We start from the raw sequence: 18,647 nt of genomic DNA on the forward strand, positions 1-18,647 counted from the left end.
ATGCGGTGAAAGTATACTTCAAATATAGGCACGAAATGTCCGCCGAAGACGGTTTTGTGTTTAGAAATGGCCGTATCGTCATTCCTTTTTCCATTCGTAAAAAAATGATTAATAAGGTTCATATCAGTCACAATGGGGTAGAATCAACTTTAAATTTGGCCAGAGCTAACATATTCTGGCCCGGGATGAGTCTACAAATAAAGGAAGCAATTAGAGATTGTGGTGTATGTGCCAAATACGGAGCATCACAGGCAGCCCCTCCTATGAAAAGCCATCAGATACCACTATATCCTTTTCAAATAGTGTCGACAGATGTATTTTTCGCCAGCTACCGTGGGAAGAAGCGATCCTTTCTAGTAACGGTCGATCATTACTCCGATTTTTTTGAAGTCGATGAGCTTAAGGATTTGACTCCCCAGTCTACGATTAATGTCTGCAAAATGAACTTTGCTCGCCACGGAAGACCCCAAATATTAATATCGGACAACGGCACTAATTTTGTGAACAAGCAATGGACTCAGTTTGCAAAAGATTGGGACTTTCTTCATTCAACGTCGTCTCCTCATCACCAACAAGCGAATGGCAAGGCTGAAGCAGCAGTCAAAATAGCAAAAGGCTTGATGAAGAAGGCAGAAGAGTCAAAAACCGATTTTTGGTACGCGCTGCTGCATTGGCGAAACGTTCCCAACAAGATCGCATCGAGCCCTGTTGCACGATTATTTTCAAGAAGTACGCGATGTGGTGTCCCCATGACAATCGATAGTCTATGCCCGAAAGTTGTAGAGAACGTTCCAAGTAAAATCGAAAATAACAGAAGACGTGCAAAGGAATGTTATGATAAGAAAACTCAGCAGCTGCCAGAGTTAGAGATCGGTTCACCAGTGTACGTACAGTTGCACCCTGATACGTCAAAGCTTTGGAGCGCAGGTGATATAAGCAAGAAATGGAATGAAAGGTCTTACGTCGTCGACGTCGATGGTAAACAGTATCGTAGAGATAGGATTTATTTAAAGCCACGTAATGAACCCCATACGCCTACGCAACTAATCGAGAATCACTCGCCAGTAATTCAATCTAGTTTCCCTGAAGCCGCTCCAGATATAGCAATAAGGAATATTCCGTTATCAAAAGAATCTTCTCCAAATGTTTCAGGTAACAAGGATAAAATACCTGATGACCCAGTAGGAATAGTGAGTGTCCCGAATCCTCACTCTGTTTCCCAGCCAGCAACGGAGGAGATTTCTACCTCAATAACTTCTGTTCAGCGACCGAAACGTAACGTGAAGATGCCGAGTCGATTTACCGATTATGTGATGAACTGATACTTTTGTTTTTGCTAATGAAGAGAAGATGTTGCAATATGTAATATTATAGGTCGTAGATCAGGAACGCTCCCCATATACGTAGGTTATGAATATTCCCTTCAAGAGTACAATCCGTATATTTTATCTCTCTACCCGCAGTCTGAGAATGCTAGCAGAGTAAACAAGACGTGTTAATAAACTGCTATACGTGAATAAATCTCTACTCAATACTTCTTACAACATCTATTGCTTTGATTTACTCTTGAATTTTGCTTAACTTGTTCTGTTAATGACAAAATCGATCCAGCAATCATGAAAGAGCATTTCATTTTGAATTGCGCAGCGGATAACTTTCAATGAAACACGCAATATTTAAATACTTTAGAGCAGACAACTCGTACACAAGAGTGACAATCTTGTAATAAACACCGCTTTTTATCTTGTAAACAAATCAATCAAACAACCCACCAAGAATTCAAATAGTTTTACCGAAAACATGAAACAATGCTGAAATAATCAATACGCACTTTTCAAATCGTTGTCCAGACAGCTTTTTGCGTTCACATTTAACGTAACAAAAATTAACATTTCCTTTGGAAATCGAAGGTGCGTCAATTTTGACCGGCACGTAAAAACGATCGTCGGGACATTTTTGACACTGGCGGGTGTTATGGGAAACTGTTAATAACTGTCACTTTGTTACGGGGTAGATTCCGACATCCACCAACATGTAAAATATGGAATATCATTTACCTAATTGAATTACATTCTCTCTTCTAGAATCAGAGCATGAAATGTTTGCTGTACGGGATGATTTAAGCAAGTCCTGATGTTCTAGAAAAATTTGCATATCTAGTTCTGTGGTCAGAGTTTAAAATTATTTGCTTAACCGTTGTGATCAGTTGAACCGTTGACCAGTAGCAATGGAATCTATGATAGAATATTTTAAGTTTTTGAAGCTACTTTTCGTTATTTCATCTCTACCATGCTACTTTTCACAAATGCTACTTTTCGTTATTTCATCTCTACCGTTTCGCATACTTACCGATATATTGTAAATGATAATAAGCTATATCGCTGCTTTTTACACTTTTGTTTTCAATAATTTTGCTATCATAAATTATACTGATTTCAATAGACAAGGTGGCCAGAAAACATATGCATGCATGGTAAATATATTTAGTACCCGACTAAAAATATTTAATATTTACAATAAGTTTAAATAAATTTGAAGTGATCAACCCCGTGCGCTACAGTAAAATAAATCCTTTAATTAAACTCACTCACAATTAGCTTAACTGCTTTGGTACCTTGGTTAAATTATTCAAAAAAACACAATAACCCTTTGGTTATTTTAAATTCGAATAGCACAATAATCGTTTAAACTTAATACAGCTCAATAGCACTTTTGAGAACTTCTGTTCACCAGCCGATACGCAAGCGAAATGGACGAGTAGCTTCAATATTCTAATAAAGAAACCTTAGACCCTTTATTTAAATTTTGGCGGTTTCTAGACAGCATGGCTGCGCCCACTAAACGGATAAACTAATTTAAGTATGGCGAAATGAGTACCTTATTTTCTCTTGCACACCTTCAGCAGCATACTACTAAAGTGACATCTAGTGGTCGTTGCCGATTTATGTTTTATCGAGCTTTACTTTCATGATACGAAATATTTCACGCGTACAATTAGAATAACTCATCGCACGCGACTTACAGTATGAGCGTGGTCTACATTCCGGCGTTACCAGAAATAATTTGAACGTGAACTTTTCACGTTCGAGCAAATCTTTTAGTCGAGCTGAGCAAACATTAAACAACTGATTACTAAAATCAAATATATTATCTAAATTTCGGCGTAAAATCCACGACATGTTACAATGTGACATTATGATCTCAATTTTGGAAAAAATGGCATATTAGCCAATTTTTCATTTATGGGTAGAACTGTTAACGTCGGAAAAGTCAAAGTAGTTAGCTACTTCAACGAACTCTTAAAAGATCTATTATTTTATGTTTACAGGAAAAGTTTACAAATTTTTGAATGCCTGCTGTTTGAAACCGATGACTTAATTATGCGAAAAAATGAGAAGCATGTTATACTGTGTCTTTTGGAAGTCGCCCGACGTGGAGCAAAATTCGGTATGTCATTTTCACACTAACCATCTATAGTTACTACATATATAGTTCGGCGGATTGCAAACCAGGTAAATTGGCCAGATTTTTGGAATCAAATTTAGTACCATGGAGGACTGTGCAGCTTTTTACAGAAAATATTCGCCAGTCGCTGTTGAAAATTAATATTGCTGATTGCAAGGAAGATTGTCCAATCAATAAGTGCGCAATCGATCATAAAAGTGCTATTTTGGCTTAAATCGCTTCGGCCTTTTAGGCGCACTGGGCGCACTTATTGCTTGAAATATAACGAAAAAGTGCGCCGAAGATACCGAAACGATTTAATGCAGGATCGCATTTTTATGAGCGATTTCGCACTTTTGATGGTACATTTTTTCTTGCAATCAGCAATAGTTCTACACACTTAAAAAACTCGGCAAAATTTGCCGAGATTTGGACAGCCGAGCGTTCGGTGAAAATTTCGGTTTTGCAAATCGACGTTTACGGATCTTCACTAACGTTTGGCATCATAAAAATTTTACCGAACGCTCGGCTGTCCAAATCTCGGCAAAATTTAGCCGACTTCGGCGCTTTTTTTTAAGTGTGTATGTAAATAAAATGTGTTTCTTAAGATCGCTCCTAGATTTCGAAACTTGAAAAACGATTGGTTCCGCTTTTGACATTCAAATTGACTCCCGATTTTGTATCCGCCAGATTATATATACAGTGGTTAGTCAAAATGATCGAGACAGGCAAAATTTTGACGAAATTCAAACGGCTCTAACTTCAATAAAATAAGACATTTTTAGATGAAGCCAATTGTAATCGATGGGAATATTTTTCTAGTCATTCTAAAATATTCTAAGATTCGCAGTAGCCAATGGACACCAGAGATATTCCGGATTGTTCAGAGGTATGTCAAAAACTGATTTTTTTCATCGCTTGGGTCTTTTTCTGTCATGCAAATTGAATAATATTCATATTCTATCGAAAAACTAGACATCATTTCCAGTCGGCTGGTGAAAAGAGAACGGAAATCTGTCGAGAAACAACCGTGTTACGCCCATTTTCATGAAATCAATAACAGTAATATCTATTACTCTGACCATTTTAGGACATAACGCAAACCATATCATTATGAGTACACTCAACCCCTGCTAATATGAAAAACACCTGGTTCAGATTGGGCGAGTTAATTTTTAATCTGAATATTGGTAACTCTATTGATTTTCACATTCGCGCAAGACGCTCACCCTATGAACTTGTTGTTTTGATTTGACGAACAAACGTTTTGAAAACATTTCAAACATGCGCGAATTCTAAACGTCCGGTTTGTAGAAGAGGTGATTGGCTAGGCAGATTCGACTAAAATGGTCTATTTTAAGTGCTGGAGAGAGGCAAGTTCCATATGAGCTATATTGCCAAAACTCTTAAACAAGAGGAAACGCATTAAGTTTTTTTTGTTTTTTTTTCAATTTACCGGTCAACTTTAACGTCAATTGTGTATGACGCTTGATCGGTTTTTAATGTGAACGCGTTCATACCAGCGGGTTACGAATTAAAAATGTTCAGATTAAAGAAGGTCATACCAACGGGGGTACACGGTATAACATTTAATAAGGTTTTATGAGCCACTGACACTAGAAACATTTCCAGGTCCACAGCTTGCCATGACAACCCTGGAGCAGGTCTTAGGTATCCCGGCGGAAGTGGTCGTTTTAGGAAATATCCGAAACCATAGCAATATGGATGTCAAACCTCAGGATCTTCAACCCACGTAAATTCTTTAAGCTTGACATCCATGTTGGTATGGTTGCGTTCATGTTTTAAAATACCCATAAAGGCAATATTTCCAGAACTGATTTCACTGAAATGGCCATATCTCGGTTGTTTATCGACGGATTTCTGTTCTCTTTTCTCTTTTCACCAATCGACTGCAAATGAAATCTAATTTATAGATAAAATATGGATAATATTAAATGTCCATGACAGAAAAAGTTACAAGTTATGAAAGAAGTCAGTTTTTGACATACCCTGTACAACCCGGAATATCTCCAGTAATCACTCATTACTGCAAATTTTAATATAGGGGAGAGTAGTCAACAGTGAGACAGCAGGAACAGTGAGACAACGGGAATAACTTCGCCATAAAACATTCAAGATCCTCGAAATATAGTTTTCAACAAAAGTAATTTTGGGGGGGGGGGGGGTCAAAGTAAATTTTGATGCAATCATTTTCAGGTGATTTTCAACAGCAAACCGCATTACTTACTTTACTTTAGTGGCAACGGTCCGTTACCGATCCTGCGCCGAACGAATTATAGTCCTCCAGTACCGTCGGTCCTGGGCTGCCGTTCTCCAATCCCCACGAACACCAGCTGAACGTGCATCGTCTTCGACAGCACACACCCACCGGGTGCGGGGTCTGCCTCGGAGTCTACGGCCTCTTCCTGGTTCTCTGCTGAAAATAGTTTTGGCTACTCTTTCATCGGGCATTCTGGCCACGTGTCCAGCCCACCGCAGCCTGCCACATTGCACTACCTTCACTATATCAGCATATTTGTATACTTGGTACAGCTCGTGATTCATGCGTCTGCGCCACACTCCATTTTCCATTTTGCCACCAAGTATAGATCGCAGAATTTTACGCTCAAAAACCCCAAGCACTCGCCGATCAGCTTCCTTTAGCGTCCATGATTCGTGTCCGTAAAGGGCCACCGGGAGGATTAGTGTTCTGTAGAGCGCCAGTTTTGTGCGAATTTGCAAACTACGGGACTTCAGCTGGCTACGTAATCCGTAGAAAGCCCGATTCGCGGCTGCAACTCGTCGTTTCACTTCGCGGCTTACATCGTTGTCACATGTCACGAGTGTACCAAGGTATATAAATTCCTCCACTACTTCATATCGTTCCCCATCTAACTCCACCTCGGCACCAACACCACTTGAGCTCCCACGTTCCCTACCAGCAACCATGTACTTCGTTTTGGCGGTATTAATGGTAAGTCCCAATCTCGCTGCTTCCCTTTTAAAGGGCCTAAAGGCCTCTTCTACTGCTCTACGGTTGATTCCGATGATATCGACGTCATCCGCAAAACCAAGAAGCATGTGAGATTTCGTGATGATAGTTCCATTCCTTTCCACGTTTGCTCTTCGTAATGCACCTTCCAAGGCAATGTTGAATAGCAGGTTAGAGAGTGCGTCCCCTTGCTTCAGTCCATCCAACGTCACGAAAGCAGCTGAGGTCTCACCCGCTATTCTAACGCATGATTTGGATCCATCCAGCGTCGCACGAATCAGCGTAACTAGTTTCGTCGGAAAACCATGTTCTAGCATTATCTGCCACAGCTCATTTCGTTTAACTGAATCGTACGCCGCTTTAAAATCCACAAACAGATGGTGTGTCTGCAAGTTGTACTCCCGGAACTTGTCTAGCAACTGGCGCAGGGTAAACATCTGATCCGTCGTGGAGCGACCCTCACGAAAACCCGCTTGGTACTCGCCGACGAAGGACTCCGCTAACGGTCTCAGTCTGCAGAACAGGATACGGGAAAGCACCTTGTAGGCAGAATTGAGCAATGTAATTCCTCGATAGTTTTTACACTCCATTCGATGTCCCTTTTTGAAAATTGGGCAAATGAGGCCATCCAACCACTCCTCCGGCATTTGTTCTTCCTCCCAGATCCTGACAATGATCCGGTGGATTGCTTGGTACAGCCGCTCGCTCCCCGCTTTTAGAAGTTCAGCCGGGATACCGTCCTTCCCAGCAGCCTTACCGTTTTTCAGCTCACTGATTGCCTTCTTAACCTCTTCCTGTGTTGGTGGCTCCACAGCTTGACCATCGCTTACAATTTCTATCCTGTCCCTGCTGATCTCCTCATTTACCTCTCCATTCAATAGTGTCTGGAAGTGCTCCTTCCACCTGGCTGCTACCGCCGCTTTGTCGGTAAGCAGGTTGCCAGCACTATCATTGCACATCACAGGCATGGCAAAATTCCTGCTTCTCACCGTTTTATAGAAACTCCGTGTGTCGTTGCTGGCGTATCGCTCCTCTGCGCCGGCAAGCACGTGCTCCTCGTACTCGCGTTTCTTTAGACGATGGATTCTTTTTTCCGCAGCTCTAGTCTCTCTGTATCTCTCTCTGTTTTGACGCGTTGCCGCAGTGAGCATGCGACTCCTGGCCTGGTTCTTTTCGTCTGTCACTCTCTGGCATTCGGCATCAAACCAGCTGTTACGCTGTCTTCCACGCGTCGTGCCTACCACCTCTCTCGCTGTTGTTTGGATGGCACCATGGATGTTCCTCCACAGCCCATTTATATCTTCTTCTTCTACCTGCTGTTCTGCGATTCGCTGGTCAAGCTTCCTGGCGTACTCCACTGCAACGCCGTCTGCCGTTAACCGCTGGATGTTGAAACGCAGCGTCCTTTCAGTGCGAGCTTTCGCCGTGTTCGACAGCCTTGCGCGAATCTTACTCACTACGAGATAGTGGTCAGAGTCGATATTTGGTCCACGAAAAGACCGTACATCGATAACATCCGAAAAGTGTCGACCGTCAATCAAGACATGATCGATCTGAGAGCTAGAGTCTCCATTTGGATGCCTCCAGGTTTGTTTCCGAATATTCAAACGTGGAAAGTAGGTGCTACAGATGGCCATCCCTCTGGCCGCGGCAAAATTTATGAGCCTCAGACCGTTATCATTGGTCGACAGATGCAGGCTATGTCTTCCAATAACTGGACGGAAGAATTCCTCCCTCCCGATCTGCGCGTTTGCATCTCCGATGATGATTTTCACGTCGTGTTTTGGGCACTCTCCATAGGTCCTCTCAAGCTTGTCGTAAAACTCGTCTTTAGCATCATCGGATTTATCATTTGTCGGTGCGTATAAGTTGATTAGGCTATAGTTGAAGAATTTGCCCTTAATCCTCAACACGCATATACGGTCATCTACGGGCCTCCACCGGATAACTCGTTGCTTTTGTTTTCCCAACACTACGAAACCGACTCCATGTTCAGCTTTCTTACCGCCACTGTAGTAGATGTGGTACTTAAAAGAAGTGCCTGCAATAGGGTCTACTGCACGGAACTCCCTTTCTCCGGAATTTGGCCACCGAACTTCCTGAATAGCAGCGATCTCCACTCCGAGTTGATGCAGCTCTCGAGCAAGCAAGCCAGCCCCGGTTCCTTGTTCCATGCCGGTTCATGGAGAGTTCGGACATTCCAGGTACCAAGTTTCCAATCGTTATCCCTTAATCGTTTCCTTGTCCCTTGCCGTGTCCTATACCGATTGTTCCGTCCTGAATTTCTTTGTTCGTTGTTCGTGGTAATTGAGTTTTCGGTATACTACCTCACCGGGGTCGCGATACCTACATCCCGCTGATGGGTCTGCCATCTTAGGTATAGCTTGCGGGATACAGCATTTCATATTCAGCCGCCCGTTACGAGACAGACGCTGTGTGAGCCGCCCCTCACCTGGAGAACAGGCGCTCTAGTTCGCACCTCCTAGCTTAGCTGCTTCAGTAAGTACATGAAGCATTTCCGGGTAAGGCCATCGACCGTCATCATTTGACTTAGATCTGCGTGGAGGCGCCAGGTGGGAGCTTGAGAGAGCCAGAGCTATGTTTGACGCTCCTTCCAGGTAACTCTCTCCATTTCATACCCCAGCAAACCGCATATTAAATCCAAATTGAATTTACTACATGACATCACATAGTAATGAGAGATAAAAATACAAAAAATATGACAATCGAATTGTTTACTAACACCACTATTTCACTATTTTTCATAAAACATTTCTATTGGAAACATTGAGACACACAGGCAATGCTCACACTATGCGATTTTTTTTCAAATTTGTTTCTATTAAATTGTCAATCAATCTATATGAATTGACTTCAAATTAATTCTGAAGTGTTAGTTAAAAGTCCAGTTGACTAGGATTAGTCCTTCATATAAATATATTTGTTGATGTGGAAATAGTCGGAATTTTCAATCATACTCAACAATAATATATCCTTTTACACACAATAAACAGCACGGCCTCTAAACTTATCTTTATATCCAAAAAATATTGTTTGAACTGAATTCAAATTTGAATCTCAGCATTCAATACTCGTTGTCTCATTCTTCCCACCTAGTAGGGAACAGTGTGACAAAACGACACCTTCATATTTGTGGCTGTAACTAATTTAGCATATGACCAAAACGACTAGAACCTTTTTTCAGACAACTAGAAGGATATACATTTTAAATGGATTAAAGTGCTCGTTGGTAGCTATCACCAAAAATTTTTTAAAATTTTTGGAAAAAAGTGTCTCACTTTTGACGTCTCTCCCCTATTTAAAAATAAACTAGAACAATTTTCCCCTCGAATGCAATTGGTGTCATCTAAAAATGTCTCATTTTATAGAAGTTAGAGCCGTTTAAATTTCATCAAAATTTTATCCAGATTCATTTTGTCTAACCCCTGTATAGTGACTATATAATCAACAAGTTCATGCATAACTGTTTTTATAGGTATGCTTGCCCCGATGTTGGTTCAAATGGAAAGACAAATCGATAGAGAGATTGCTGCTGATAATAAAGCCAATGCCATTTGCAGTGAAGTAAAAATTGATGACAATGTTCGTATCTCCGTAACAGGAGTAGAAATGGATTTATTCGATTCTGAGAGTGAAGAAGAAAATGACACCTGTAGCCCCATGCTAATGTATGGTCCACATCAACAAATCATCACAAACGATTTAAAAAGTTTAGATGAAATGGTATGTACATGCTTTTATTTTCAAATTTTCCTCAAAACTACCGTCATTTCTCTTAGATGTAATTTTTAAAACCGAGAAGTTCATATAAAACTTACGTTAACTAACGTAAGCACAGAACAGAAATGGAAGTTAAATCTAATCACGTACAAGCTACACTACTACTATGTTACCTGACTCATAACAAACCCCTATTTCCGAAATTCTAAAATCTCTTATGCTTTTATTTTTGGAGTAAACATGTAATTTCTTATGTTATATAGTTGATATTTGTATGCTCTATTCGAATTTATGACCAATTAAACGAAAAACCACAAAGTTTGTGAGGTACGAGACCCTTCCCCGTATATAACGTATATTCGTTATGTGTCAGGTAACACAGTAGAGATACTAATGAGCCTGGCGCGCAGAGGATGAGGTTTTCCATGAAATCGCGTAAAAGCATATAGATGAGTCAGTCAGTCGTTGACAGCAGAGGTATTTAAATTTGTTTGCTTTACTTTGCAAACAACTTGTGTTACGTTTGCAGTTTAATTTAGTTTTGTTGGCGTATGTTTGGCGGATTCTGCGGGTGACACGGAATCTACACGATATACACGATATATATATATATATATATATATATATATATATATATATATATATATATATATATATATATATATATATATATATATATATATATATATATATATATATTTTACGAGTTGGGAAATCTGCTGAGCACCTTAGAAGATACGGTACTATCAGACACCTGAGAAGATAAGTCAGGGTGTGGGGTTTAGGTATCCCGACCCCCCTAATGGGGCGTGAGGATCCCGACAGACAGACAGACAGACAGACAGACAGACAGACAGACAGACAGACAGACAGACAGACAGACAGACAGACAGACAGACAGACAGACAGACAGACAGACAGACAGACAGACAGACAGACAGACAGACAGACAGACAGACAGACAGACAGACAGACAGACAGACAGACAGACAGACAGACAGACAGACAGACAGACAGACAGACAGACAGACAGACAGACAGACAGACAGACAGACAGACAGACAGACAGACAGACAGACAGACAGACAGACAGACAGACAGACAGACAGACAGACAGACAGACAGACAGACAGACAGACAGACAGACAGACAGACAGACAGACAGACAGACAGACAGACAGACAGACAGACAGACAGACAGACAGACAGACAGACAGACAGACAGACAGACAGACAGACAGACAGACAGACAGACAGACAGACAGACAGACAGACAGACAGACAGACAGACAGACAGACAGACAGACAGACAGACAGACAGACAGACAGACAGACAGACAGACAGACAGACAGACAGACAGACAGACAGACAGACAGACAGACAGACAGACAGACAGACAGACAGACAGACAGACAGACAGACAGACAGACAGACAGACAGACAGACAGACAGACAGACAGACAGACAGACAGACAGACAGACAGACAGACAGACAGACAGACAGACAGACAGACAGACAGACAGACAGACAGACAGACAGACAGACAGACAGACAGACAGACAGACAGACAGACAGACAGACAGACAGACAGACAGACAGACAGACAGACAGACAGACAGACAGACAGACAGACAGACAGACAGACAGACAGACAGACAGACAGACAGACAGACAGACAGACAGACAGACAGACAGACAGACAGACAGACAGACAGACAGACAGACAGACAGACAGACAGACAGACAGACAGACAGACAGACAGACAGACAGACAGACAGACAGACAGACAGACAGACAGACAGACAGACAGACAGACAGACAGACAGACAGACAGACAGACAGACAGACAGACAGACAGACAGACAGACAGACAGACAGACAGACAGACAGACAGACAGACAGACAGACAGACAGACAGACAGACAGACAGACAGACAGACAGACAGACAGACAGACAGACAGACAGACAGACAGACAGACAGACAGACAGACAGACAGACAGACAGACAGACAGACAGACAGACAGACAGACAGACAGACAGACAGACAGACAGACAGACAGACAGACAGACAGACAGACAGACAGACAGACAGACAGACAGACAGACAGACAGACAGACAGACAGACAGACAGACAGACAGACAGACAGACAGACAGACAGACAGACAGACAGACAGACAGACAGACAGACAGACAGACAGACAGACAGACAGACAGACAGACAGACAGACAGACAGACAGACAGACAGACAGACAGACAGACAGACAGACAGACAGACAGACAGACAGACAGACAGACAGACAGACAGACAGACAGACAGACAGACAGACAGACAGACAGACAGACAGACAGACAGACAGACAGACAGACAGACAGACAGACAGACAGACAGACAGACAGACAGACAGACAGACAGACAGACAGACAGACAGACAGACAGACAGACAGACAGACAGACAGACAGACAGACAAAGATAGAAGGATTTCTGTCTGTCTGTCTGTCTGTCTGTCTGTCTGTCTGTCTGTCTGTCTGTCTGTCTGTCTGTCTGTCTGTCTGTCTGTCTGTCTGTCTGTCTGTCTGTCTGTCTGTCTGTCTGTCTGTCTGTCTGTCTGTCTGTCTGTCTGTCTGTCTGTCTGTCTGTCTGTCTGTCTGTCTGTCTGTCTGTCTGTCTGTCTGTCTGTCTGTCTGTCTGTCTGTCTGTCTGTCTGTCTGTCTGTCTGTCTGTCTGTCTGTCTGTCTGTCTGTCTGTCTGTCTGTCTGTCTGTCTGTCTGTCTGTCTGTCTGTCTGTCTGTCTGTCTGTCTGTCTGTCTGTCTGTCTGTCTGTCTGTCTGTCTGTCTGTCTGTCTGTCTGTCTGTCTGTCTGTCTGTCTGTCTGTCTGTCTGTCTGTCTGTCTGTCTGTCTGTCTGTCTGTCTGTCTGTCTGTCTGTCTGTCTGTCTGTCTGTCTGTCTGTCTGTCTGTCTGTCTGTCTGTCTGTCTGTCTGTCTGTCTGTCTGTCTGTCTGTCTGTCTGTCTGTCTGTCTGTCTGTCTGTCTGTCTGTCTGTCTGTCTGTCTGTCTGTCTGTCTGTCTGTCTGTCTGTCTGTCTGTCTGTCTGTCTGTCTGTCTGTCTGTCTGTCTGTCTGTCTGTCTGTCTGTCTGTCTGTCTGTCTGTCTGTCTGTCTGTCTGTCTGTCTGTCTGTCTGTCTGTCTGTCTGTCTGTCTGTCTGTCTGTCTGTCTGTCTGTCTGTCTGTCTGTCTGTCTGTCTGTCTGTCTGTCTGTCTGTCTGTCTGTCTGTCTGTCTGTCTGTCTGTCTGTCTGTCTGTCTGTCTGTCTGTCTGTCTGTCTGTCTGTCTGTCTGTCTGTCTGTCTGTCTGTCTGTCTGTCTGTCTGTCTGTCTGTCTGTCTGTCTGTCTGTCTGTCTGTCTGTCTGTCTGTCTGTCTGTCTGTCTGTCTGTCTGTCTGTCTGTCTGTCTGTCTGTCTGTCTGTCTGTCTGTCTGTCTGTCTGTCTGTCTGTCTGTCTGTCTGTCTGTCTGTCTGTCTGTCTGTCTGTCTGTCTGTCTGTCTGTCTGTCTGTCTGTCTGTCTGTCTGTCTGTCTGTCTGTCTGTCTGTCTGTCTGTCTGTCTGTCTGTCTGTCTGTCTGTCTGTCTGTCTGTCTGTCTGTCTGTCTGTCTGTCTGTCTGTCTGTCTGTCTGTCTGTCTGTCTGTCTGTCTGTCTGTCTGTCTGTCTGTCTGTCTGTCTGTCTGTCTGTCTGTCTGTCTGTCTGTCTGTCTGTCTGTCTGTCTGTCTGTCTGTCTGTCTGTCTGTCTGTCTGTCTGTCTGTCTGTCTGTCTGTCTGTCTGTCTGTCTGTCTGTCTGTCTGTCTGTCTGTCTGTCTGTCTGTCTGTCTGTCTGTCTGTCTGTCTGTCTGTCTGTCTGTCTGTCTGTCTGTCTGTCTGTCTGTCTGTCTGTCTGTCTGTCTGTCTGTCTGTCTGTCTGTCTGTCTGTCTGTCTGTCTGTCTGTCTGTCTGTCTGTCTGTCTGTCTGTCTGTCTGTCTGTCTGTCTGTCTGTCTGTCTGTCTGTCTGTCTGTCTGTCTGTCTGTCTGTCTGTCTGTCTGTCTGTCTGTCTGTCTGTCTGTCTGTCTGTCTGTCTGTCTGTCTGTCTGTCTGTCTGTCTGTCTGTCTGTCTGTCTGTCTGTCTGTCTGTCTGTCTGTCTGTCTGTCTGTCTGTCTGTCTGTCTGTCTGTCTGTCTGTCTGTCTGTCTGTCTGTCTGTCTGTCTGTCTGTCTGTCTGTCTGTCTGTCTGTCTGTCTGTCTGTCTGTCTGTCTGTCTGTCTGTCTGTCTGTCTGTCTGTCTGTCTGTCTGTCTGTCTGTCTGTCTGTCTGTCTGTCTGTCTGTCTGTCTGTCTGTCTGTCTGTCTGTCTGTCTGTCTGTCTGTCTGTCTGTCTGTCTGTCTGTCTGTCTGTCTGTCTGTCTGTCTGTCTGTCTGTCTGTCTGTCTGTCTGTCTGTCTGTCTGTCTGTCTGTCTGTCTGTCTGTCTGTCTGTCTGTCCGTCCGTCCGTATGTTCCTTATAGAATCGAAAACTACTGAACCAATCGGCATGAAAATATGCATGTAGAGGTTTTTTGGGGCCAGGAAAGATTTTAGTGATGGTTAGAAACCCCTCCCCCCAGTGAGAGGGGAGGCTCCCATACAAATAAAACACAAATTTCTGCATATCTCGACAACTAATCAAGCAAATAGAACAAAATTTGGCATGTGGGTGTTTTCGGTGAAAAAAATTTATTCTATGGTAAATTGAGACCCCTCCCCACTTTAAGAGGGGGGGTTCCTGTACCAAAGAAACACAATTTTCCTCATAACTCGAGAAGTAATTAAGCAAATGGAACCAAATTTGGCATGTTGGTGTTTTTGGAGACAAAAATTTTTTCTATGATGAATTGGGACCCCTCCCAGTTTTAGGAGAGGGGGATCCTATACACATGAAATACAAATTTCCTCATAACTGAAGAACTAATCAGGCAAATGGAACAAAATTTGGCATGTGAAAGTTTTCGAGGGCAAGAATATTTTCTATGGTGAATAAGGACCCCTCCACACTTTAAGAGGAGGGGCTCCTATACAAACGAAATACAAATTTCCTCATAACTCGAGAACTAATCAAGCAAATGAAACCAAATTTGTCGCGTGGGTGTTTTTGGAGACAAAATTTTTTTCTATGATGAATTGGGACCCCTACCCACTTTAGGAGGGGGGGCTCCTGTACAAATGAAATTCAAATTTCCTCATAACTCGAGAACTAATCAAGCAAATAGAACCAAATTTGGCATGCGGAGGTTTCTGGAGGCAAAAATATTTTCTATGGTGGATTAGGACCCCTTACCTTTTTAAGATGGGGGCTCTCATACAAACGAAATACAACTTTCCTCATAACTCTAGAACTAATCAAGCAAATGGAACCAAATTTATCATGTGGGTGTTTTTGTAGGCAAGAATATTTTCTATAGTATATTTTCTATGGATTTCTCCACTTTAAGAGGGAGGGGGGGCTCCTATACAAATGAAAAACAAATTTCCTCATAACTCGAGAACTAATCAAGCAAATGGAACCAAATTTGACATGTAAGTGGTTTTGGACGCAAGATTTTTTTCTATGGTGAATTGAGACCCCTCTCTTCTTTAGAAAGCGAGTTATGGCCCATCTCCCCTTTAAGATGGTGGGCTTCCATACAAATGAAATGCAAATTTCCTCTTATCTCGAGAACTAATCAATCAAATGGAACCAAATTTGGCATGTGGGAGTTTTAGATGGCAGAAATTTTTTCTATGGTGAATTACGACCCCTTCCCCTTTTAAGAGGGAAGCTCCCATACAAATGAAATTCAAATTTCCTTATAACTTGAGAACTAATCAAGCAAATGAAACCAAATTTGGCATGTGGGAGATTTTGGAGTCTTGAATTTATTTTACGATAGTTAGAGACCTCTCACTCCTGTGGTAGGGGGATATGGACTCTCATACAAATAAAACAGAAATTTTTGCGAAACTCAAAAACTAATCGAACTCGAGAAATTCGACACTCTTCCATAAAACATTAGTCAATACAAGACCACAAAAACTATCTATAGTAACACTAGATCATTCAGGACGAGACGGTCGGCATGTGCAAATTTGGCATGTGGGTGTGTTTGGTGACAAGAAATTATTCTATGGTAAATTGGGACCCCTCCCCTCTTTAGAAGGGGAATTATGACTCCTCTCCCCTTTAAGAGGGGGGGCTTCCATACAAATGAAGTACAAATTTCCTCATAACTCGAGAACTAATCAAGCAAATGGAACCAAATTTGGCATGTAGGTGTTTTTGGAGACAAAATTTTTTCCTATGATGAATTGGGACCCCTCTCCACTTTAGGAGGGGAGCTCCTATGCAAATGAAATACAAATTTCCTTATAACTCGAGAACTAATCAAGCAAATGGAACCAAATTTGGCACGTGGGTGTTTTTGGAGACAAAAATTTTTTCTATGATGAATTGGGACCCCTTCCCAATTTAGGAGGGGGGGCTCCTATACAAACGAAATACAAATTTTCTTATAACTCGAGATCTAATCAAGCAAACGGGACAAAATTTGGCATGTGAAAGTTTTCGAGGGCAAGAATATTTTCTATGGTGAATTGGGGCCCCTCCCCACTTCAGGAGGGGGGCTCCAATACAAATGAAATACAACTTTCCTCATAACTCGAGAACTAAACCAGCAAATGGAACCAAATTTGGCATGTGGGTGTTTTTTGAGGCAAGAATTTTTTCTATGATGAATTAGGACCCCTCTCCACTTTAGGAGGGGGGGCTCCTGTACAAATGAAATACAAATTTCCTCATAACTCGAAAACTAATCAAGCAAATGAAACCAAATTTGACATGTAAGCGGTTTTGGAGGCAAGATTTTTTTCTATGGTGAATTACGACCTCTTCCCTTTTAAGAGGGGGGCTCCTATACAAATGAAATACAAATTTCTTTATAATTTGAGTACTAATCAAGCAAATGGAACCAAATTTTGCATGTGGGGCTTTTAGGGGGCAGAATTTTTTCTATGATGAATTAAGACCCCTCCCCTGTTTAGGGGGGGGGGCGAAGCGGTCCCATACAAATGAAATTCAAATTTCCTTATAACTAGAGAACTAATCAAGCAAATGGAACCAAATTTGGCATGTGGGAGATTTTGGAGTCTTGAATTTATTTTATTATAGTTGGAGACCTCTCACCCCTGTGGTAGGGGGATATGGACTCTCATACAAATAAAACAGATTTTGTTGCGAAACTCAAAAACTAATCGAACTCTACAAATTCGAGACTCTTCCATAAAGCATTAGTCAATAACAAGACCACAAAAGCTATCTATAGTAACACTAGATCATTCAGGACGAGACGGCCGCGAGTGTTGCCGGTGACCCGCCGTCGGAAGCGCCGCCCACTGGGGGGAGGCAACTCCCCGCAGAAATCACTACTGTCTAGGTTTATTTGTTTTCCTAGGTCTACCTGGGTTTCCTGGAACGAGCGTCAGCGAGTAAGGAGAGGATCGCGAAATGGGACTTTCCACAAAAAAGTTTTCCGTGAAATGGTACATTCCACTTAACGTTTTTCGCGAAATGATATTCGGCGAAATGTTGAACAATCATGGCGAATATTACTATCCGCTTTCTGGCTATGCAATGAGGGGACAGGGGAGTTGTTTTCTACTTTACTGTATAATTTGTATATTAAACTACCCATTCCTGGTAACTAATAAGCATTAACATAAGCAGCAAATCAGCGTATCTGGCATTTTATACTGCACGTTGTTGTATATTATGTTTTTGACTGCATAGGTGTTGTAAATTGGCATCTAAAATTGTATTCAAATTCTTCGTATCGGTAATTAGCTGTGAATTAGCATTGTCAGCTCTATAAGAAGGTTATCAGTAAAGTAGCTGTATATTTTGCCAAAATAGCATTTAATTATCATTTAAGGCGACTTTAATGCTTATTGGCCTACATTTAAATAGCATTGGTGATGCTTATTAATTACCTGGGATGCTTTCATAGTTACGTAACTGCCAAAATGAATCATTTAAGGTTGAACTCCACAGAAACTTGCAAAACTCGAGATTGTGACAAAGATCATCCGAGATTCATGATTTATGTACAACACAGGTTATTTTGTGGCAATACGAAGTTTGTCGGGTCAGCTAGTATATATATATACAGTGGTTTACCGATTTTATCTACCCATCCGAAAATTTTTGGATATTTATATTATATTTTGGATTTATATATATATATATATATATATATACAGTGGTTTACCGATTTTATCTACCCATCCGAAAATTTTTGGTAGATATACCGTGGACCCCCGTTCGTTTGACCGTTTTTAATTTGCACCCCGTTGGTTTGCACGACGTGCAAATTAAAAATGGTTCAAATGTCATTCTCAACATGACATCATTTGCTTATGCAGA

The 18,647-nt window shown here is 42.0% G+C and overlaps 1 protein-coding gene across 2 annotated transcripts in view; it reads left to right on the forward strand.

The window, feature by feature from the left end:
* LOC128744040 (GAS2-like protein pickled eggs) overlaps positions 1-18,647 on the forward strand; it is a 595,332-nt gene that overhangs the window by 271,024 nt on the left and 305,661 nt on the right. For both annotated transcript variants that reach the window (XR_008412350.1, XM_053840783.1), the window contains exons 5-6: positions 3,329-3,447; positions 9,933-10,180. Coding sequence is in view for 1 of the 2 variants with exons in the window: in XM_053840783.1 (XP_053696758.1) it covers positions 3,329-3,447; positions 9,933-10,180 (367 nt within the window). In the remaining variant the exon portion in view is untranslated. The remainder of the gene's footprint in view (positions 1-3,328; positions 3,448-9,932; positions 10,181-18,647) is intronic.

Source organism: Sabethes cyaneus, chromosome 3 (assembly GCF_943734655.1).
Source record: "Sabethes cyaneus chromosome 3, idSabCyanKW18_F2, whole genome shotgun sequence".
Lineage (NCBI taxonomy): Eukaryota > Metazoa > Arthropoda > Insecta > Diptera > Culicidae > Sabethes > Sabethes cyaneus.